Source organism: Aphis gossypii, chromosome 2 (genome assembly GCF_020184175.1).
Source record: "Aphis gossypii isolate Hap1 chromosome 2, ASM2018417v2, whole genome shotgun sequence".
NCBI classification, from domain to species: Eukaryota; Metazoa; Arthropoda; class Insecta; order Hemiptera; family Aphididae; genus Aphis; species Aphis gossypii.
Window position 1 is genome coordinate 88,235,235 of NC_065531.1, and position 25,231 is coordinate 88,260,465.

The 25,231-nt window shown below is 25.5% G+C and overlaps 1 protein-coding gene across 3 annotated transcripts in view; it reads left to right on the forward strand.

Moving 5' to 3' along the window:
• LOC114122715 (protein unc-13 homolog 4B) overlaps window positions 1-25,231 on the forward strand; it is a 33,887-nt gene that overhangs the window by 5,579 nt on the left and 3,077 nt on the right. The window contains exons 1-12 of one of the 3 annotated variants that reach the window (XM_027985469.2): window positions 6,175-6,427; window positions 15,332-15,530; window positions 20,339-20,500; window positions 20,607-20,785; window positions 20,863-21,067; window positions 21,143-21,322; window positions 21,383-21,607; window positions 21,681-21,802; window positions 21,865-22,011; window positions 22,080-22,217; window positions 22,296-22,502; window positions 22,575-22,965. In XM_027985469.2, the coding sequence (XP_027841270.1) occupies window positions 6,342-6,427; window positions 15,332-15,530; window positions 20,339-20,500; window positions 20,607-20,785; window positions 20,863-21,067; window positions 21,143-21,322; window positions 21,383-21,607; window positions 21,681-21,802; window positions 21,865-22,011; window positions 22,080-22,217; window positions 22,296-22,502; window positions 22,575-22,965 (2,241 nt within the window). In that variant the 5' untranslated portion in view covers window positions 6,175-6,341. Of the gene's footprint in view, window positions 1-6,174; window positions 6,428-15,331; window positions 15,531-19,947; window positions 20,257-20,338; window positions 20,501-20,606; window positions 20,786-20,862; window positions 21,068-21,142; window positions 21,323-21,382; window positions 21,608-21,680; window positions 21,803-21,864; window positions 22,012-22,079; window positions 22,218-22,295; window positions 22,503-22,574; window positions 22,966-25,231 lie in introns of those variants that run through there. The other 2 variants (XM_027985460.2, XM_027985477.2) reach the window with 2 other exon arrangements.

Genomic DNA, 25,231 nt, shown 5'->3' on the forward strand with positions numbered 1-25,231 from the left:
GAATATACTTATCTGTATAATATAATATATTATTTTCACTTATATATACAAATTTAAATCAACGCATAATTATTAGGTATAGTGCCCTACTGCTCTCCCACTTGAATCTTCTGACTAATTTTTTTAATACATAATATTACCATCCAACTTATAATTATGGTTTGAAGTCTTATGATTCGTTCAGCTTTAAGTTATTATATTATATGAAAATCAACCAATAGTACCTACCTTAGCCGGGCTACCTATACGTATATAAAATAAATATAAGTATTTAACTGGTTATTTTTTTCCTTCTTATTTTTATTATTAGGGTCATGACTCATGACTTTACAATATCGTAATTATATGACACGAAAATCAATTTAAGCATTAGGTTCAAGGACAAAGATTCTTAAAAACAAAAAAATACCCAAACCAATTTAACACTTGATTCCTCATATAGGTATTATAGAAATAATATAATATAATATACGGCATATTGCATTATTATTTTTAGTGAATTTTTTTTTTTATAACTTGTCTAACTATAATAACATATAAGTATATCATGTTTTAATAACAAATTATAATGTAAATATATTACAACATATTTAGTTAAATAACTACATTCATATTATAATTTAGTAACTATTTGATAAACAATAGTACCTATTTTACAACGATCTTTAAAGAAAACTTAATTTTTCTTTTTGGCATATTTATATAATTATATACAGCAAAATCAACATTTTTATTAGTTGTCAGGTACTTTCAGTTTCTTTTGGCTTTTGCTGAAAAGAGAAGAAAGTCAAAACTAAACCTTGAAAATCAAGCATTTAAAATGAAAACATTGTCAGATAAAACACTCAATCTAGCAGAAGTTGGTACTATAGTTTGAGTTCTTTGATGAATAAAACCAATAAAAATCGCAGGGATGATTAACATATTTTAGCTGTTATCATAGAAGTTAATATAAAAAATAATACATAATATTGTGTAGTATCATAATAATGACCCACATATTACACTGAATACAAGTATTCCAATTTAAAATTCTAAGGACAATATATAATGCTCCATGATTTGTTCATAATTTTTCACTCTACAAAGACAATAGGCGTGTTTACGGGAGGGGCCGGGTGGGCATTGCCCCCTCCCGGTAGATTGTGCCACCAACATTTTAGGGGGGTCCAAATAAAAAAATTCTTAAATGTAAGATAATAAAGCGGGTAAGTGAGTACCACTCTGCTGTACATTAAGTGCCATGTAGATCACTATTATACATTATAGGAGTATTAAATTTGAATCCAATGATAGTTATTGTATACGAAAAACGATTCTGAACAAAGATGATTTGTCAACCCAGGATATAATTTCCAGTGGTTGATGAAAAAGGTGGTTTATGTTGTAATGGCCTGAATACACCAAAATTTAAGTTCTTTTATAATTATTGTAAGCTAAACTTATGAAAAATCTTGTATTAAATTTTCAACTTTTAGCTACTTATGCAAAATTTTTTATGAATGATACCTACAAAATAATTTGCAAATATTTATGATTGTAACGAATTTTTGTCAATATTTGAACTGCAAATGCTGATAAAAAAAAATTGTGCCTATGTATTCTTATAACTTTTAAATCATTATAATAGTAACTCATGAGAAACTTTGTATTACATTTTCAAGTATTTTTATTGTGCCAAAAAAATTTTATCGACACTTCAAAAAAAATTTTTCAGAAAAATTGAAAATTTCAGTTGTCTATAAATATAGCTCAAAAAAAGTCAAAATATTTTGAAAATTAAATCATGTAAAGAAAATGCCAATCTAAATAACTGGTAAAATTTTCAAGTATCTATGACTTATATTTTTTGAATAATTACAAATATTTAAAATCGTTTGAGGATAAATCGTTATCGTTACGATATTTCGTAAAAATTAAAAATTCAAACGCACTTAAATATTTTCCTATAATGATGCTTCAAGTTTTCTCTATAGATACTTGAAGAAAAACTTATGGAAAACTTAGTGTTGTATTTTCAATTCTTAGTTATTAACACAAACAATTTTATGATTTTTTAACTTAAAAATTACTTGCAAATTTTTGCGTTTTTGACAGATTTCGTAAAAATTTGAACTATAAACGCTTATAAAAAAAAAATTGTGATTTGACTTACGATTTTTAATTTTTTTTTGCTACTATGAGAACAACTCATAAGGAACTTTGTATTAAATTTTCAAGTTTTTTTGGACATCCAAAATTTTTTTATCGACACTTTAAAAAAAAATCTTATAAAAATCGAAAATTTCAGTTGTCTATAAATAACTCAAAAAATGCCATAATAGTTTGAAAATTTAACTGTTTGTAGATAACATTAACGAAAAAATTTTGTGAAAACTTAAAGTATTTACAGTGATTAGTTGTTGAATTATAACCATATAAAAAAATCGATTTACTTGAAAACTGGTTTTGCGTAAAAATTTCCGTTTCTTATTCATTTTTTTTTTTGTTTATGAATGTTTCTTCATGTCAGCTTCATGGCCAACTCAATTATGAACGCTTATACGACTTTCTAATACCTATACATTTTTTTAAAATTGAAAATATTAAAATTTAAACGTGTTAAATTGTCACTAACATTATAGTTATTATAACTTAGATAATTTTTAAACATTATATAATTATCATCCTTATCAGTTATCAACTTAAAATACTATTATGGTTATCTATTTTCTAAATGGTAAAAATACATAAGTTTAGATGACTAGATTATCTAGATGTCACAGAAACTTTAATAAAAATATAAAAAATAAATATATTATCATCATTGAGTCATTTATGATTTAATCAAATACCCTTGCATTATTATGCAAGTTCAAATATCAAATCAAAAACTGCAGTTTGTATAAAAATTATATTTTATGCGAGCCAAAATGTCATCGTTTGTATCAATTACACGTATGCTGTATTAAATAAATAATTAATATAACTAAAAAAAATTCAAATTTAATAATAATAATAAATACATATTTTGATTCTTACTTTACTTAACATGCATACCAGCATTTCTAGTAATACATAGTAATAACTAATAAAATTCTATAGCAGGGGTTAAGTTAGGGGCCAACTCTTGGCTCGCGATCTGCATGTGGCTCTACGTCAGCGTTTCCCTAACCATGGGTCGGTTACGACTTTGGCGGTTACGATTACGGTTATTTTCATATTATACTAATTTTTTGTATATTTTTATAATTTATTTTATTTTTTTATTATGTTATTATTATTCAGTATGTTGTATTTTACATTTTATAATATATAAAAAAATATATATACATATACATAATTTTATTTATTTTTTTTTAGCGGGGGGTCGCGTATCCAATAAAGATTAAATTTATGGATCGCCATTGCAAAAATATTGGGAAACACTGCTCTACGTCATAGACAAATGTGGCTCGCGTTTTATTTATAAAATAAAAATTTATTCACTATTGTTATGAATTTTAATGTTTTTGATAAACATTTATAAAAAATTATCGAATAATAAAAAATTCATTTATAAACATTTTAACTCTTGGCATAATTGTATCTGACCACGCAACTCGCGAACACGTTCATGTTAGCCACCCTTGTTCTATAGAAATTCAAAATACCTAAATCATAGTTGGCCAAGGCATAATAATTTAGAATATCTAACATTGTAATGATGTTTTATACCATTTTAGTATTTTAATTTTATTATAAAATATCCTAGACACGTGTGTCATCTTAATTCCTAAGGTTATATTCTTTGTACCTATATTATTATGGAGTCCCACCATTTACCTACGTATAAATATTTTCGATTACTTAACGAATCATAATAAATAATAATCCTTTGGCCTACTACGTATTCGTTGGATTAGGATTCGCCGAATGAATCTCGTTTTATCGATTGTAACTATCTGGACTATCTGGTCATTGGTAAACAAAAATATAGGTATTATATTAACATTTTTTTTAAATATACGTTAAATTGTAACCCGTAGGTATAACTAAAAGTGTTATTTAATATTATTAATATTATTAATATTAAATTCCTCTCATACTTCCTCGTTCAATATTAATCAGTCACTAATATACAGTTGTACTGGAGATATACAACGTTTGTCGTTTTAATGGTTAGATTACCATATACCACGTATTACGCAACAACATTAAAGATTTAATAGATTGCCAAATAGTACAAAGGGTTCTATAGAATGTCTATATATTCAGCAATTTGTTAGTAACATACAGGTATCTCATATCTATATCAAATAAATAAATGATTAAAAATGAATAATAAGTAGATAACTATTAGGGATAGCAACGGGTACTATGATCAAGATGCATTTATTTTACTCACTATATAGGTAGTATAGTATAGTATAGTATAGTATAGTATAATATAGTATAGTATAGTATAGTATAGTATAGTATATATATTATATATAGTATTCTACTGATCCGTTATTATAAAATATACTGTAGAAAACCTCCATTATTATTTATTATTAATTATTACAATGCATATATGATATAGCCGATATCAATCATAAATGTGTTGCCTATTCATAAATTATGATTCATAATTACTTAATATTATTTTTAGTTTGAACTTTTGATATAGGCTATGTAAAATGCTTAGATGCGTGCAAATTACCCATGATTAGTCATTTATTTGTAATAGGTACTTATATACCTATAGGGTATATATTGCTATAATATTATTATATTTTATTATGTGCAAAGATAATTTACAACATTTGTTAGTAGGTATGTACAAATTAGTTATTGTATTGTTATTAATTTTTCTACGTTTAATATTAAGTTAAGGATTACTATTTTTAATACTATTATATTCAAATAAATGTTATGGTATACATTTAAATATACGGCGTACATAATAAATGAGTATAGATCACGGCTGTAGATAGTACAATACAATAATAGTTAAATAGACGTTCAATAAAATTAATTTAATATTATATTTTATGAACATTTATACGACCTACCCAATTAAAATAATATCGCGACAATGTCAATTCTAATTAATTTTGAATGCGATTTTAGTAATTTATAACTCATTAGTTATTAGTATACACTCTGCTTCTTGTGTATTTTTATGTGCTATATAGCGCGTTGCAGTTGTTAAAAAATATGTTCTACAAACAGATTATATTGGAATATTACATTTTAGTACAGTATACTATACATCAGCTGTTCTACTATTTATGTAAATTTTTAAATATCTATAATTGAGTAAAAAGTTTATTCTAAACAATAGAGATAAAGATAAAGCTTAGAGAAAGACGAAAGTCATAGTGTTTGATTATTATTTCTAATTATAGGCTATAACTTATAAATATGTACTCACGATAACAATATTATGTAAATAGATTACATAAAATTAAGTTTCTCTTTTTAGCGGTGGGAATATAATATTATTGAAAAACAAAGAAGCGCTGCAGTGGATACGCGAATATATAATGTACCACATCTACATTTAATAACTAATAATAAATAATGGTACCTACCTAACTTACAAAATAAAAAAATAAGCAACAAAACAAATTAATTTGATTTTAATTAGGTACATTTAAAATTCGTTGTCTTATAAACATTTTAGAAAATATATTAATGATGGAAAAATTACTGACTAATGACCGTAGGATAGGTTAGGTTACAAAAAAATAGAACAAATAATACATTTTAAAGGTGTTTCGAATAAATACATTTAGTTGTGTATTTTAGGGATTGATTTAGTTCAACACTTATAAGATTTACTTACAATATAAATATTTAAAATAATGCACACGTGACACGTAATAATATACACACATTGTATGAAAATATGAGGTACCTATAAACGTTTGTTAGCTCAGCAGCAACCCACGTTCTGAACTTAAATTAGAACATTAGTGTTGTATGTGTGTATACATAGAGAGTTTCTACCAATCTAATGGGTACAAAATAAATCTCAAAAAATATCTATTCCCTTCCCTAATCGCTCTTCTCCAGTCCCCTCTACTGCTTAGCGCATTCCAATATGATACGTTTTACCGCCGTCGCCATGTACTTTTGGTGAAGGTCGACCCCTCTAAAATAATATTTGTTGTTGTTATTATTATTATTGTAATCATGTCACGATACTCATATACTGAGAGTTTGGGTTCATTGGCAACCGGTTACAGCGGCGTACCGTTCAGTCGCTTCTTAGTTGTGCTTTGGTGTTATGTGTGCAGCAGTATAATATCTATTTACCTCTATTTCGTGTAAAACTTTCATCTGAATTAGCGTCACGGTCAAAGTCAAAAGCATTAATATTAATAAAACTAAAGATGGAGGACGAAGATTCAATATGGAAAGTGTTTTACAATCGTGTACAGCGAAAATTTAGCGCCCAGAGTATTTCGCCGGACATACAGTAATATATTGTATTTAAAAATCCGCAAATTAATCTTAATTATGCATAAATAATAGTATAATTATTTATCTTATTATTATAATTATTAATATATTAGTTACTGTGGTCTGTGGCCGTGGCTAGTGCAAAGGATAACTGTCCAGTCGTAAAGTGTGTTATTAATTTTTACTTGTTTATATTTAGATATCGCATTCGCCTTAAGGCCAGTCTCATTACTATATAACAAACATTATAATTCAATATTAAAATTAAGTGATTTATACTATTATGTTATTTTAATATTAATACATAAAATATTACCATATTATAGTAGGTAGTTACAGACCACAGTTACAGAAAGTATTTAATTAAAAAAAAAATCATTAACAATTTTGGGCGTTTATAAATTATAATTCTCTAGCTTCACAGTTGTACAGTCGATAGCGGCATTGCATAATAAACCTATACTTAAAATTTACAAATATATCTTTTATATGGGTGAATGTATCCCAATACAAGGGAAAGCAATTGTTGCCACTACTGCTCTCCTGCTCTAAGAAAAGCTGTATTATCTAACTATACATATTATTATTTTTATCATTAATTTATTCTTCGTTTATTACATACTTAACAAATTGAATTGGTTAGACTTTTCTTTGCAAAATGTTATTTTTGTATTATTAAAAATTTCAATATTTTTTGAAATAATGAGTGTCTTACATGACAAAATGTGCTATACATATTGTCTAATTATAATTTAATTACCTATTATCCAAACTAGCACCCAAAAGCATGCAATTAGATGATTGGGCCAAATAATAAAATAATATTGTAGTTATAAGTACACAAATAAAAATTACGTATATAGGTTAGGTTAGGAAATAACGCATCAAAAAACTTATATGTACCTAACAAAAAATAGTAACTATCATTCATATATATTAAACATAGAATTATATAATATAGGTATTGCTAAAATAATTTATGGTGAAAAAATAATTTCTATAGTATCAACTTAATTTTCATTTACTATGCTTAGGTTAGGGTTATGCCCCCTTCCCTTGAAAATTTCAGTTATGTTACTGAATACTGATATGTAAGCCATTTTAATACTTAATTGAGGCATACAAATTTGATTATAGTTTGCATGGAACATTTTTTATTGTAATATAATATTGTGATATATTTTAATAACACATAATGTATATAGTAAGTAGTAATTATAGACAAATTATTATATTATTATACATCTTTATTATTATTAATTTTTCATTGTGCGTTAAAAAATATTAATAATAGATGATAGTACTATATACTACTATAGTAGTATAAATGTATAATACCTAGTTAGTAGGTATGTACCATGTTATTTTTATATGTAAGCTGTTTTTAGTTATTTATTATTAAATTATTTTTTGCGTTAACAACTTTATTGTCATTTGAAAGCTATTGTAAAACGTGTTTATTTTAAATAATTTAGAAACTGATTTCTAGTTATGTAATAAATTTACTGTATACGTTAAGTATTTAGTATAACCCATAAAAATTTTTTAAATAATAATTATTTATACACTTATCCATCTATAATTATTAGCAGCTGGTCTTTAGTAATCTGGTATTTTATTAATCCGGCTTTGTTGCTAGAGCTTAATGATTTACTGTTCAAGGGTATTCAACATTTTTATATATCAGGCTGAATCTATGATACATTTTAACATTGCAAACCAACATTTTTCGGGTTGAGGTAACGACATATTTAAGTCACAAAATATATGTATTATTTTATTATTTATTTTATTTCACCTTAGTTTTACAAAAGAAGAAAATAATTTTTTATTTTATTTTTATTGAATTGTTAATTTCCTCACAAAAATAACTCAGATGTCAGAGTGTAAGACCAAAATATCAGTTAACTTACCTTACCGAGACAATTCAAAAAGCGTTACGCGCTGTAAATTAGAGACCTCTGAATTATACACGATATGTTTAGTAAATAATTTTCCTGTCACTTGGCAAGTACTTAACAATACATTTTGTTAATTATTAATTGATGAATATAAACAACATTAGTAATATTTAAAATATCCAAAATCAATATGTATATATAATGTATATATTAGTACGTTATTTTGTTTATTTATCTATTATAAGTATTGTATATTTATATGGAAATTCCTACGCGTATTACGCACAAACATGAAAAGTGATAAAATAAATCATAATGATATAATCGCAAATTATACCTAAGTATGAAATATCTTATGTACAAAAGTGTATGTTGTAATTTATAATTGTTCATTCATTATTATTGTTTTTAATTAGTTTTTAAAATCGTCATTGCGAGAGATGTGTTGAGTAATGGAACAACGTAAACATGTAGTATTTGCTGTGTATCTATAACCAATTTCATATTACTACATATACAAGTAGAATAGTTAGGTTAGAATAGTTTAGAATAGTTTAGATAAGTTTTATTTTAAACTCCTGCAATCTTTGAGAAAAAGTTTCCAAGGAAGAAAGAAGGATAATATGTAGAGCATAGTTTGATGTTTTGCTAGTTATAACTTTTGATGGTTTTTTATTTATTTTATTTTTAAACTGGTTTTATGATTGAATTTTAATCAATGAACAATATACTATAGACACTAGTGGACTAGTGACAGATGACAGTAATTTTCAATAGTAAAGTGCAAGTAATACAATTATAAGTTACAAAAGTACCTAAATAGTAAATTAGGTAGAATAAAAATTATTATTATTTATAAAGAAGAACCTTATGCTCGTATTCGGGTTTTGCAAATTTACAAATTTAATTTAGGATACCTTCTTATTAGGTACTATTTCATATTAATATCGTCATACCGATACCTATTAATTATTATTGCCTATCAGTTATTAGTTATTAGTTATCACTTATTACATATTCTATATTCGTATTACTATCTGCTATTTTTTAAGTCAATAATAAATACCAAATTACCAACGTACTTGCCATAAAACGTTGAGAATATGTGTTAGTGGTAAAAATAGCTGAAAATTATCTAAAAATATTTTCAATATATTATAGTCGTGTACAATGCATCAATGCATAAACGTATAGTTCCTATGTTGTGGTAAAAAGCTTCAAGTCCGTATCAATACATTCAATATTAATTTTTTGAATTATAATAATATAATTAAAATAGTTTAGTCAAAGTTAAAATAACCACTGTCGACAAAAATTGAACTTTGAATGTAAAAAAATTTTTATATTTACTTTTGATATTTGTAAGTTGTTGTGAGAACTGTTTGTGAAGATGTATTAAGTATTTAAATTAAATATTTAAGTCATAGGTATCTATTCAAATATTTTATTAATTTTTAATTAAACATTAAAATATTGATACACATGTTACAACTCGTAAGTCATGGTTAGGTTAGCATGCACATAATCGTTAAGTAAATTTACAAAACCTCTTTTGTATTTCAGCATTATTGTATTTTTTCATGCGATGTATAACAAAAATTTAACAGCATTGTATTGTATCATAATTATCATGCGTATATGGAATGTTTGAAAAAAAAAAATTCGAAAATAATTGTTTCTTTTTATATAAATAATATAATTATAATATTAGTATAATATAATATGAACAATATTTACATAAACGGATTGTAGTATTAATAGATACAATTATACGTGTATGACATCATTCTATTGTTTTTTTATGTCTAAACTACAATAGGTATTACAGGCAAATAATAGGTAGATTACTTGGGAGATTTTATATTTACTATTATAGGTATGTGTGTACGTTTTTTAAGTTATAATATTGAAATTATAGATATTATAGGTAATTATTTCTAAGTTTGAAATATTTCAATACCTTAAGTATTATAACACGAAAAATAATTTTGTTAAAACACATAACATATAATATCCTTAATGATTTTACAAAGTATTTTGAGAATGAGTTTAGCCTAACTTCATACCAAAAACCATTCGGTGAATTTTGTAATCACTATTTGTTATAGTTGATAGCTATATAAACTATACTATCATACATTTATCTCTTTACGTTATAGCATACAGTGGCGTATTTAGGATTTTTTCTAGGGGGTGAATAACAAAAACTTTAGTTTACAGACCCGTGGGGCCCCCCAACAACACAACAATGAATTAATTACTTTGAATTGCATATAAATATTTGTTATTATAATATAAAAATTTAATTTCATTACATTTTAATATAATTAATAACAGTTCACTTATGCTATTAGCATAATAATATACGGAACATTGAGCGATAACAGACATACTACCTAAGTATTGATTATTGAGTATTAATTTGGTTTCGATATAGGTACCTATGATTTTCTCATTGGGAATATTGAAAACTAACCCGTTTTACCCAATTTAAGTGTCTGAGAATGTCTTACGTATACTATAATTCTACTAAATATAATCGGATTTTAGGTATTTTGAGTGTGTATGAGTCATGAATTAAAATATATGCATAGGTACATACTATAGGTATATACTTTATCTTATTCGTAGTGTGAGTACACCGTCTGTATACTATTATAGTTTTCTCCTTATTTGACTCGTCGCCAATTTCAATATCATATACTCGTTAATCTCACATAATTTCTACTTACCTTTTAATACAACTAGCTACCATCTACGTCATTTTCAATAAATATATTTTATTATTTATTTATAGTATACCGAAATAATACCTATAAAAATAATTATATACGCGCATTCTCCTACAAGATAGGTTAAGGGTTATAGAAAATAAACATAATATATTGCTTAGCTATACCTAAATGATATCCTTTTTTAGCTAAGCTAGCCAAAACTGTAATCTTCGAGTCATACGACCAAATATTAAATACAATAAAATAATAATTAGTTAGGTGCAGGCGTTTTCATTTAAACTCATATGACACATCCGTTAAGAATCGACTATGCTATACTGCAGCGCTACATTACACAAAGCTATAGAATACATTTTTTAATATTTACAATATACGTCTGCAAAATCTACTTTGATTGTTTACTAATGAGCACTTAATATAACTGAAAAAGTCTCCTTCCGGTGCGGAAACAAATTGTTAAGTTATAAAATGTTATTAAAAATAAAACTGCAATGTACATAGATAAAACGATTATAATTTATCAGTAAATATAAATTACATACTCAGAAAATTATTTGCTTAAAGTACTAACGTATGTACCTACCTAGGTTTTTTTCCATTGACAAATTATTGAATATGTTCTCAAAAGTCAGTCAAGAATTAATAATAAATTTGCATAATACTTTAATAGATAATTTCATAAAATAGTTGTATTATTGTACTGTCGTGAGTCGCATATAGCGAATAATATTTGTTCTCGTATTTATACGAGTATAATATTACATTATTGTAGTAAAAATATTATAAATAATTTTAAAACGCTCTTATTATTTTGTTGATTATATTGACTTTTGTCTTTGACGGTAGTTATGTGTACGAGTTATAGGAAGTGTTATGTTATATCACAGAATAAATGAGATATATTCTGTTGTTATATTAGGTGGACTGTTGCTTAATATAAATAGGTATATTTTTTACATTCATTTTCTAAGCAGTTAACCTTTCAGTCATTCATGATTTCCATATTCCTTATATCCAGCAATTGACATTTTTGTAAAATTTATTATTTTATTTTTACACTTAAAATGTCGGAAATGCATCAATAAGATCCGATAAAATTATTTTTTTTACAAATATTCAGTAAAGCTGAAAGCTTAAATCAGGAAAAAAATATCGTAATTCTAAGTTTTGATATTTTTTATTTAATATAATATATTATAATAATAAATATATAATATGAGATAAACACCGCGCGTATAATGTTAGGTAATATATGGTATATACTTGCTATATATTTATTTGGAATTCAAAATTAGTATAACAAAACTGAAAAACGTTTTAAACTTAGTTATCATATTAGTTATTAGTTATAATGTTCTTATACAAGTATTTTATAATACATATATAGGTACTTATTGATTTATATTAAATTTATGATGAAAAATTGTAAAATATTCGTGTAATACTTTAACAAACATTGTATTTAACATACATAATACACATATATTGCAATGTTAATATGTAGGTAGATAATATTATGTGATAAATTTATATTTTTTATTTTATTTCTGTATTCTGTACAATATACAATACAAATGTTAACTAACTCTGCTCCATCCCCATCTAAAGCTTAAAGAAGTAGATATATTGTTTATCTATACAATATAATGTATTTATAAGGATATTTATTAAAAAAGGATATATATATACTTACGCCTAAAACGATGTGTTTTGTATAAAATCAGCTTTCTAAAGAACTATATATTTTTTTCATTAACTATTCTATTTTCCAATTTTTAAATTAACCTACCGTGGGTAATGATAAAAGTAATTATTTAGGCCATGAACTATTCACATACAATTATACCGATTCACAAATATTGTGACTTCCTATTATTTAGTAATAGGTACTTTTTTAATATAAATTTATTTTATAAACGTTATAATCAGTAGGTATTAAAATACAATAAAAGTACACTGTAGTCTGTACACATAAAAATTATTGTAAATTATAAATTTTAATACAATAATGATAAACAGATAAAATAGTGCGTATAATAAAATTATTGTATTAGGATTATTAATAATACCGGTCGAAGTTTAATTTGTGGTATTATTAATTAGGGAAATATTTTTGTTCATAATTTTTAGATTTTTAATATTTTTTTAATGGAAATGTAGTTCCTTAGGTTGGGTTAGAATTTTAGAAATGTACCTATCTTATTTGGCGGAAACGGATATTGGTGGTAAAAAAAAGATAAACTTTATTAAAAACGGGTATCACCCATTATTTAGTACCTAGTAATATAAATTATAAAACAAATAATTACAGAATATAGAATATAATGAAATAAGGATTAGATGTATGTGTAAGATAATTGGAGAGAAGTGTGCAGAAAGGTTATGGGTGAAGAAAACGTAGGATGATTATGTGGATACTAAATAAGGAGCGTTTGGAGGTTTTCGTTTTAAGAATAGAGAGGGCAAAATACGTTAGACGTGAATTTTGTTTACATTGTTCCTTCTCTTACTTCATAGAGATTTGTGTGGGATCGAGAATCCTTTGAAATTGACAACATGAAGTCATGCAAGTTTCCAACGCATTGGGATATTTAGTAGAATTTTGTAAAGGATTTAATTTTAAATTTCACAACATTTAATTTTCAAAATTATTTTTTTCAATGATTTTAAAACAATAATATGAAGGAGCTCCGAACTAGGCCAAAAAATATTTTTGTAAAAATCAATATTGTTATATTAGTTATATCAAGTAATATTCTAACATGCCAAGAAGGTAATTAATAATTATAATGTCTCATAAAAGTAACGAAAAATAGATACAATAATACTATTTCATATTTAAAAAAAATTATATCATTATTTTATAATATTTTTAAGAATTTTTTTCACTGAGAAAACCAAAATATTTATAAGTATCTTTATACATACATTTTATGTTTATTTACGTGTATACTAAATATCTATGATTCATATATACGTAATGAACGTATGTATTTTATAATGCGATATATCGTCAATGTCGACATTTCGACAATCATGATCTAGATGTTATGTTGGTAAACGGAAAAAAGTCCTCGTTAATAAAATCATATGAAAAAATATAATTGTACGTAATTATTATTTTTATTAATTGTAAACATATTATTAAATTTATATCTTTTACAGCCTTATAGATATATAGTTTTGTTCTATATACTAGTTTATTTTACAAGATTTCATCCTTATTATATGCCTTATATTTGACAAGAATGTACATGACGTGGTATGATATTAATTAACCTTATAAGTTATGGGTAAGATTCAAAAACGGTTAGTAGTATATTATACTATAATAATATATTACTATATATTACATTATTACTTGGGTAATTTACGAAATAAATTTATATAAATAATATTTTTACTTTATCTTATAGGAATTAGATACTATTAATATACCTGTAACATATAAAATAGAAATATTAGATAATATGTTTACAAATTAAAATAATAACTCGTACAATTATGTTTTTTCATATCATGATTTTATTAATGGGAATTTTTTTCTTACATTCATTATATTATTATCAGCCAGCCATTTACTACACCTTTACTAAAGCATTTATGCATAATTTATTTTATCAATAATTTAATCGTATATTCATAGACATACAATGCGTTATTATAATTCCGTTGATATTAATTTTTTAGTATTTTATAATAATATCATATCCTTCATATCTTTTAGAAATATTTTCAATCAAAATTATTATGTTATTTTATACTTCATATGAAAGATATTAAGTATTAACCTAATTTATAATTTATATTGTATTGCCCTATTGGTTCCTCGACATTAAATTAATTAATTTCATTCTTACTGTTATATAAATAAATATATGTATATAATATATTATGTACCAATTTAGTTTAACAAAATTTGGTAAATTATAAAATTTTAAGTTAAGAATTTTATGTAGGACATCTCATAGGGTTTTATTAATGTAATATAATTTTATTAATAATTTTAAAGTGAGTTATAACCATTTTAAAATTGTAATATTTTACATTAAGTAGTAATTATAACATTAGGTTAGAAACTTATTTTGTTGTTTATTGCCTTTTATTCCTCCACAGATCTTCCACATAAAGGTACTACTAACATTGTTAGATAAAGGCTTAACTTCTCAAATTGAACATAACAATAATTAATATAAATTAATTATGAAATATCAATTCAAATAATCTAAGTGTTTGCTTAATTTTAAGAATTTTATTAAAGATGTAATTTAATTATTTTTATAGAGTTGAGCAAATAGACGGTGGATTTTTTGAACGTTATGGCTCTGGTTTCAAACACAATTTTGAAGAAGACACCATTATTGCTGAAAAGGATAAATTCGCTACTCTAAATGAAAGAGAAATTTCGATAGTTGACAATGATATTGCTGAGAGGACTCAACTATCTTACAAAGAGTTATTATCGTCATTGTTAGAATTAAATGCAAGTATTTTTTACTGTATCTATTAAAAGAAACATAACATAGCTAACCTAATTTCTTGGCTTTCTTGCGACTTGTATATTTAAAAACATCTTGTCCGCCTAAAAAAATTATACCTACTAGGTTTGGGGTGTGAAAATAAAACAATTCAAATCCGTACACCAAACTTATTCATTCTTCGTTGGAATAGCTGTCTACCTACTATGCTTAATGAACTAATTTTATCAATTGCGCAAAATATTCGTTAGATAGGTACTATTATTTACCTGGTCTTTGCTAGTTCGCTATAGATTTATGCAACAAACCCTTATCTTTCCGTTTCCTCAGGATTCCACAATATGTTAATTTTTTATCATGCTAAATTAGATACTTGATTATTTATCTAAATTTATTAACTTTTCATCAAACCAACCAACTAGAATACATCATGGACTCAATTCCGTAATGGGGCTTTCGTGCTCAATAAAACTTTCAAACACCAATCTTATACTTACAAGTAGTTACAACTTTTTTAATGTAAAATTCTAAACACTGAGCAATAACCAAAACACCTTGTTATATATCAAATCACTTCATAGTCCATACACAATTACCTTGGAATCTAACAAGTCCATGGCTTAACATAAACGTATAAAAATGTATAAACGATTTAACATAAATCTCTAGAATCACATAAATCTACTAATTAAATGACTTGCATCAATACACCCGGTAATTCCCAAAACAGGTTAAAGAGATGGTAGTGATGTTGTTACCTGCTAATTGATAGTACCGATAGAGATGTACTAATTGAATAATAATATAGTTGTATTTAATATATAGTTATTATAATTTATCTTATTATTCGCAAACATGTAATTAACGTATTGTTTAACTCATGTAGTCATGTCGAAGTTCCATCGATTTTTATTTTTTTTCCATAATATGTATTTATTGCTTATTAATGTATAATATAATATAATATTAATGAGTACGTTTTTTTTTTATATTTTGATGGTCAATACTAAATAATTAATTGAATTTAGCATTCAGTAGGTGTTATTAATTTTAAATAAACCTATTTTTAAATAAATACTGTATGAATGGTAAATAAAATTATTATCGACTATTAAAATATTATAAAAATCTTATTAATATTCTTAGTACATTAAATATATATTCTATACTTCTAACCAATTTTCTAAATCCACAGAATTTTGATTGATTAAACAAATCTTATTAATAAGAAAATAAAGTAAGTACCTACCTAAATTATATATAGGTCATACATCATTTTATAAATAAAAATAAGTATTTAAAGTTTAAACCTAACGAACGGAGCAGACGAATATTTTATTAAGTACCTATTACCTAGTGGCTATCATTATAAGTGTCAAACTACTCATATCTAACCTATCACATAATATGTACTCATTAAAAAATGAAATACTTATAATTATTCATTAAGAGGACGTCGTACCTGCATGTGTTGTCACCATCTTACACACGGACGACATAGCAAATTTTCATTCACTATTTTAAAAAGTATGCTGTTAGTTTTTATATTAGAGTGAATTGAGCTATTATATAATTTAAAGATAAGGTTATTATCTAGGGCCCCACGTAGCATTTTATTGATATTATTTTTTTTAAGTAAGTTATAACTTTTTTGAAACTCTAAATTTTAAAATTATCATAACTTACTTAAAAATAATAATATAAATAAAAGGCTACGTGGGGCCGTAGATAATAACCTTACCTTTAAATTATATAATAAGTCAACTCACTCTAATATCAAAACTAACAGCATACTTTTGAAACTGGTGAACGAAAATTTGCTATGTCATACGTGTGTAAGATGGAGACAGCACATGCGGGTACGATGTCCTCTTAAATACATATTAAAATACCTAATGTTAGTTCAAAATTTGATTTTTATGTACTGAAATATTGTAAACAATTAAATACATTACACATATCAAATTTCTCAAAAAAAAAAAAAAAAATCCTACATAGGATATAAAATCAAAAATGTGTTGTTTTTCAAAAAAGTAAAAAAAATTGTTTTATTATAACTTCAAGCTATTTAAAACAATATTATCAAAAACTATTAAACTCTTTTTGAGATAATTAGTGTTAGGTTAGGTTAGGTTGTATATCATAACTATATAAAAATTTATCAAGTATTATATAATTATTATTTTACAATTTTTTTTACATTTTAAACAAATTGACAATATATATTAAATGGCAGCATTGCACAGACAATCGTACGTAATCGTGTTATTTTTGGGGTGTTTTTGATAATCTATTGTTTGATCAAAATCGTACGGAATCGTTTTCCTAAAAAGGTAAAACGTACGGAATCATATTTTACCGAAATACATATAAATATATAATATACAATGACAATAATATATAAAAATTATGATGATTTTAAACTATTAAAGTTTAGCTTTTTAATGATTCTATATCTATATAGATTAAAAAAAAAATATTCATCTTATAAAAAATGATAGTCTCTATGATTTGACAATGATAGTTTTTAGTAAGTTTTTTTTTGTTGTACAATGTTTCACGTTAGATTGTAATTTATTTAAAAGTTGTTTTCAATACAAAACATCATAATTACATGTTATAATGTTATATCTACTCACTTTCCGGTTCGAAATTCTCTAGTTATTTCCTACTACCTACCTATATAATTAAAGTTAATAATGTGGTATTGTGAATAATCAACAGAATGCTAGAAAACTGTATAAAATGATTTATTGGAAAATTTAAATTTAAAAAATATATTTTTATTAATTAATTAAAGTAAAAAATCAGTTGTACTCGTATAAATAATTTACCATTTCTCAATACCTACATATTTTACTAGTATTATGTATACAATTGCACATTAAACAATCATGTCACTTAGGTTAACTTATAGGTATGTTGTACATAGAATATAGATATTTTATAAATTATTTACATAATACATTTTATAATTTAAATTGCTAGGTAGTAGACATTCTTAAAATGATAATTTATTAGACATAAAGATTTTGACACATATTATAGACATTACACAAGTACTTGATAATTTTATTATTATAACATAATTTAATAATATTTATTATAAATATAGAAACTAAAAATTAAATTTTAAAGGTAAAACAATTTAGAGGTTAAATAATTTAACACAGGAAAATACAAAATCTTATAGTAAACATATGTGGTGTTTTCAGCATACAAATCACTCATCCTGGATCCATGTTAAATACGACATCGCTGATTTGTTTTTAATTAGACACATGTGATTTAACTGATTTTAGAGTATAAGGCACTCAGAATGTCATGTTAAATAAAAATAACAATGTTCTATATCTTATGTGTAAATTACACCAGATGATGATACACATAAGACACCATTCCGTTAAACTAAGTTCATAAAAATATTATACATACATGAATGAATATAATAAAATTAACATTTTCTCGGAAATTGTAAAAGACTAATGACTTAATTACGCAAAAATATATAGTTATACATATATATATATATAGCTGAAATATAATAACCAAAAATAGCTTTAGGTACCTATATTATTAAAAAGTATAGCTTTTATTGTTATCGAGCTAAGTTGGCAACCTAAGTTTGTACAAAAAACATTAACAAATAATTTAATCATTAACATTGTTTTGCTATATTTTTATCTAGTTCAAGTAAAAAAAAAAATCATAAAATTATAAATTAAATAAATTAAAAACAACCTAACCAGTCACCATAAATACATTGGATATGTAAAGGTATTATACACGTCACACGTGTAATTAAAAAATGTTGGTCACATGAAGATATTTATTAATTAATATTTATTTACTAAAATATGTAAATATTAACAAAATAATATATAATACTTATAAAAATATAATCATTTAGAAACTATCTATTAATAATTTACAGCGATGATTGGTAAAATACCTATAACTTATAAGTTATAAGTATAGTATAATGTTAGGTTAAACTATAATTTTATTAATGTTTGCTATATAAATAAACAGTTATTACTAAAAAATTTTAAATATTTTTTACTCATATAATCATTGAAATAATGGACTTTGTTCTATTAGAAATATCAATGTTAACATTATTATGCTAGGTTAGGTTAGGTTATTAATACTAACATAAATTACATTACACATAAAATAAGAAAAATAATGATTTATCGTCACATTAAATAAACTGCATTTTTATTTATAAACAGTATTCAATAGTGACTTTGTATCTGTTTAGCATTATTATTTAATTATGTTAATGAACTGTCTTAATAAAATATTATCTGATTTTAAAACTAAATTAGTATTTATAATAATAAAACAATAAGGTCTCATAAATGGATTATATACATTTTTATATACTTCGTTATTTTGACGTTTATCGAGATCCATATTATAAAAATCTTAACATAAAATATACGGGGGCGGAGTTTGGTTTAGGTCACTGTTTGGCACTATAGCAGATTACCACAGAAATAGCACATTTGGCTTGGGCAGCACACGCATACGATTTATCTTTAGAAGTGCTATTTCATCTGAGTATTCAACACAGTTTTTTTACTCTCGAATAACTCATTCATTCTCCGAAAGTCCGAAATTTTGTATAAAATGAAGTCTAATTTTAAAGCAAAACATTTTAACTTTAGGGGTGTTAAAAAAGAAGAGATGCAAAGAAGAAATGAAAATCAAATACAGTTTATGACTGTTTGTCTAATTGATATTTGATAATAATTATACTACTTAGACGTTAAACGTTTAATGGTATAAATTTATGTTTCTATTACAGATAAACGAATTATACGAAGAAGTATTGCACGAAATATTACACTGCGTTGGGATGGAAAAAAATTGTTTAAATCAAGAAAATATAATTGAATTTGCTCGAAAAGCATTTAAAATTGAACAAGATACTCACGAAGCTATATATAAAGCAGTTATAGAAAAAGAAGTAAGCGTCTATTGATTTTATACTAATTAATAATTATTATGTATTTTAAATATTATGCAAACAAAGTTATAAGTATTACTAAGTAGTAATTATTACTGTTTAAAAGGCTCCAAACATAATGTTAAACATTGAAATCATCGAAGGGAAAGATATAAAACCAAAAGATGCAAATGGTTTCAGCGATCCGTTTTGTACCTTATTTTTGTCTTCTTCCCAACAACATAGATATAACACGTCGGTAAAAAGTCAAACTCTGCGGCCAGTCTGGGAAGAACACTTTTCACTGTAGGAATTTCTAAAAATATGTATTACATATATAAAATTATAAGACATAAGAAATCAAAACTTGGTGTTTAATTTAGGCCGGTTGAGACTCCTGCTGATGATATTTTATGCGTGGAAGTTTGGGACTTTGATCCGGCGGAAACAGTAAAGGAAAAAGTTACAAAGGTCGGCGATATTAAAGGATTTAAAGGAATGAGAAGATTTATGAAAGAAATCGCGGTAACTGCTACGAACGGTAAACACGATAATGAAATTATCGGCGGTACGCTAATACCACTTAAGGTAATTATTACATATTTTTTCACTTTTTCTTAACGACTGATGTTTAAACATATTTTTCGTTGCTATTATATACAGACAATACCTTCTCGAGGTCAAATAGCTTGGTACAGTTTGGAGAAAAAAGGCAAGGGCAAGCCGCAGGGGAATTTGTTATTAAAATTGTCGTTTGGCAGTGAAAAAAATAAACAAGTTGCCGCTCAAGAACATAGACATCTACTACGAGTATTATTAGCTTACCAAATGAATGTACAAAAGGTGAATTTATGTTTAATATAAATAAAACTATAACTTAATCAATCTAATATTTAACTTTAGCCTGAAATGAATTCGTGGAAGGGTGATTTTTTACCTGAGTCTAGCTTAATTATTCAACAACATGTTGCACAAAGTAATATAGGGGCCGTTGACGAGTGTTTGAGCCAATGGATAGAATATATTAACGCTCATGTACTGAGTCCTGTGGTCAATTTTAAAGTATTTTCGGATATATTGGACATTTTAGTTAAGTCCATAATTACCGGACACTTATCCAACGAAGAGGTAAATATTAAATATTACTGGCATTTTGATGTTTTGAATTTTTAATAAATGTGTATATTGTATTATTATTTAGTTAAAAATGTTCTGGCAATCATCTAAAAAAATATTACCATTTTGCTTCAATGCTATTCGAACGATACGTAAAAAATCTGCAGAAGACGAACAGTTATTGAATCAAATAGAAAACGTTTTAAAGTAAATTGAATGATATTATTTTAACGAGATAATGTTATTAAATACTATTTTGGAATTTTCAGTATACTACAAAATCTTACATTGTTGGAGTTACCAAATGACTTAGATCTCTTTCCATCGGATGTTTATGGTTGGCTATTACCATGCGAACACACCAGAGACATAAAGAGTACACTGCACGATGCTGTCGTCCATGGAGCTGTAGATTGGTTAGCATTTATTATGATTCTATAAAATCATTGGTTATTTCTCTATTGGGTTTAATATGTTTATACAGGCATGTTCACATATTAGAAAACAACAAACCCGATGACTTTACGGACGAAGGACAGATGAAACTTCAGCTTAAAATAATTCAACTTCTTAAATTAGATTTGCAGAGGGCCGTAGAGTTTCATAATAAGTTATTTATCAAGTAAGGTTCACCGTATACATATTATTTATAAAGTGTTAAAAAATATATTTTATGTTAATATAATTTATTAATTTAAAGGAAAATGCAATTTCCGTATGTCAGTACATTATTTTCAATATACGAAAATAAAATATCTGAAATGTGTGAACCATTTATCACTCGCATTTGTGTTAATATGAAACCAATTAATTTCGAAGAAAACGGACGGTTTCAAGTTGACAACGATCCGCTTGCAATGGGAACGTCACTTTTTGAACTTTATATGGGGATTCAGAAATTTGTCGAGTAATTTTTTAATATTCTCTATGTAATATACAAAAATAATAAAAGTAATACGATTTTTAAAAATATTTTTAGTTTAGGAAAAAATAACTGCAACGTAGACTTTGAAACGAATAGTCATTTAGTCAAGTATCATTTATGGTTCCAACAAGGTGTTGCTCGGTGGTTGGATATTGCCGCGTACAAAGCTATGCAACGCATCGAAAGAGCCGTAGATTTGGACAAATTAGTCAAAGTAGATATATCAGTTGAATATAGTTCGTCGGCAGTGGACACATTGGCAATATTCTACCAAATAAAAGTGTTTTGGCAACAACTAGCATGGCCTGATGCTGAAGGTTCTTATTCATTCGTGGCAAAGATAATTGATGACATTTGCAGATGTTCGGTATACTTTTCGGACAAAACGGCTTATAAAGTAAACAGTACTGTGATTGAAAACAAAAGATTCGAAGTCACCAAAGAAGTAATAAATTAATTTAAAAATATAAATGCAAAAAAACTTGTGTTTTGTTACTTATTTAATGTTGTATTAACGGTGGGCTTAAGGTCTGGATCACACTATGCGCTTTATCGATTCGACCGCAACATACTGTGGTTGGGAACTCTGCGGCTCAATCGTTAATTGATATGTGTAGTCCGACCCTTATATGGTCCTGCAAATCGGTATAGTACTATAGTCTATGGTCCTGATAACGCGTAATCATAGATGTTGCGGATCGGTTGCGTATAATCGATAACCGATAAAATGCATACCTAGTGTGATCCAGGCCTAAGGAGTTGGAAGCGGCGATTTTTTGTCTTTGTCTAACACACACTCGCCGGACTCGCAACATAGGATTATAGACGTGTTCTGTTTCCAACGTATGGAGTGATTCAATGAAGCGATAAGAATTCTGAAAATAAATATGAGTTTGTCGTCAAGTCTATTAAATATCAACTTTCTAAAATTTTTGATATTATCCCCCCAAAATACTAAAAACGGTATAATAAAAAATTGACATATTTCAATTTTTGGAGAAGTTTAAATCAAAAAATCAAAAATGTGGGAAAGTAGATCTCAAGAGGACTTGACGAAAAATTCAACTGTTTTTAGAATTTTTATCGCTTTATTATATTAATCGGTACGTAAGAACTACTTAAAAGACGTCTATAATCCTATTTTGCACGTGTGTTAGACAAAGACAGAAAATCGCAGCTTCCAATCCCCTAAAGAGGACGCTGAGGACATCACATCCGCATGTGATGTGTCCGTATACTAACGTACATAATCACAAAATTACATTCAGTAGAATCCATTTTATGCTGTTAGTTTCGATATAAGACTTAAATGACTCAATTGACTTATTGTCAAACTTAAAAGTAAGAACAGCATAAAATTAATTTTCGTCAGTAAAACGGAGATAATACATACGAGTATGACGTCCTCTTGATTACTTAAAAAGTTAATTTCGTTTTTAATTGTTTAACTTAACTAAATAGTTTATTTTTTAAATGAATCTAATTATAATTTATTAGTTAAAGAATCCTTTATATTAACTTGGCCTTTTCCAATAAAATAAAAAATATACATTTATTTCTTGAGATACCTAATAATTTTGTTGACACAAATTTGTAACTGCCTAAATCAATACAAATAGTGAACAATAAGTAAGAGTTGATAATATGATATATTTTTAGTAAAATGTTTGTTATTATTTAAACATTTTTAGATTTAACTCGATCATGTTAACATTTTTTTAGATTCTGAACGGAGTGATGAATGTATTGATTTTACAATGATGTGTGTTTTTTTTTTGTGTCTGTCGACAACATTTGGAGCAGTAAAAATGCTTCGATTTTTAACTTCAGCCCCTCTTTAAAAAGGAAATTGAATTTAGTTGGTAGTTGGTACTTTAGGGGGTTAAAAGTTAAAAGTTTTCAATGTTTTTTAAATGAATCGGGAAAAACCCTAAAAAAATGAGGGAAAACGGGATTTTTTACGCAAAACCAGTTTTCGTCAAAATAGAATTTTTTATTTTACTATAACTCAAAAACTAATCAATGTAAATACTTGAAATTTTCACCAAATGATCATATTAGCGTTTTCCATATACAGTTAAATTTTCAAAGAATTTTAACTTTTTTTGAACTATTTATAGACAGTTGAAATTTTCAATTTTTCTAAGTATTTTTTTTTTAAATAACGATAAAAAATTTATGGCTGACCAGAAAATCTTGAAAATTTAATACAAGGTTTCTTATAAGTTGTTCTTAAAGTGATAAAAAAAATCCGAAATCGTTTGTCACAATTTTTTTTTATAAGTGCTTTAAGTTCGAATTTATACGAAATATGTCAAAATTGAGAAAATTTGCAAGTAATTTTGTGGTTGGAAAATCGTAAAAATTTTTTCTTTTATAACTAAGTTTTGAAAATTTGGTACAAGGTTTTCCATAAATTTTTCTTCAAATATCTGTAAAAAAACTCTACCAGATTCAGACAAAAAATTTGTATGAGTGTTTGAAATTTAAATTTTTACAAAACCGCGTTAAATAACGGTTTAGCCTCAAACGATTTTTGATATTTGTTGTTATTCAAATAGTATAAGTCGTAAATACTTAAAAATTTTACCAGTTATTTAGATTGTCATTTTCTTTACGTGATTTGATTTCTTTTGAGCTATTTATAGACAAATGAAATTTTCAATTTTCTTAAGAATTTTTTTTTGAAGTGTCGATAAAATTTTTTTGGC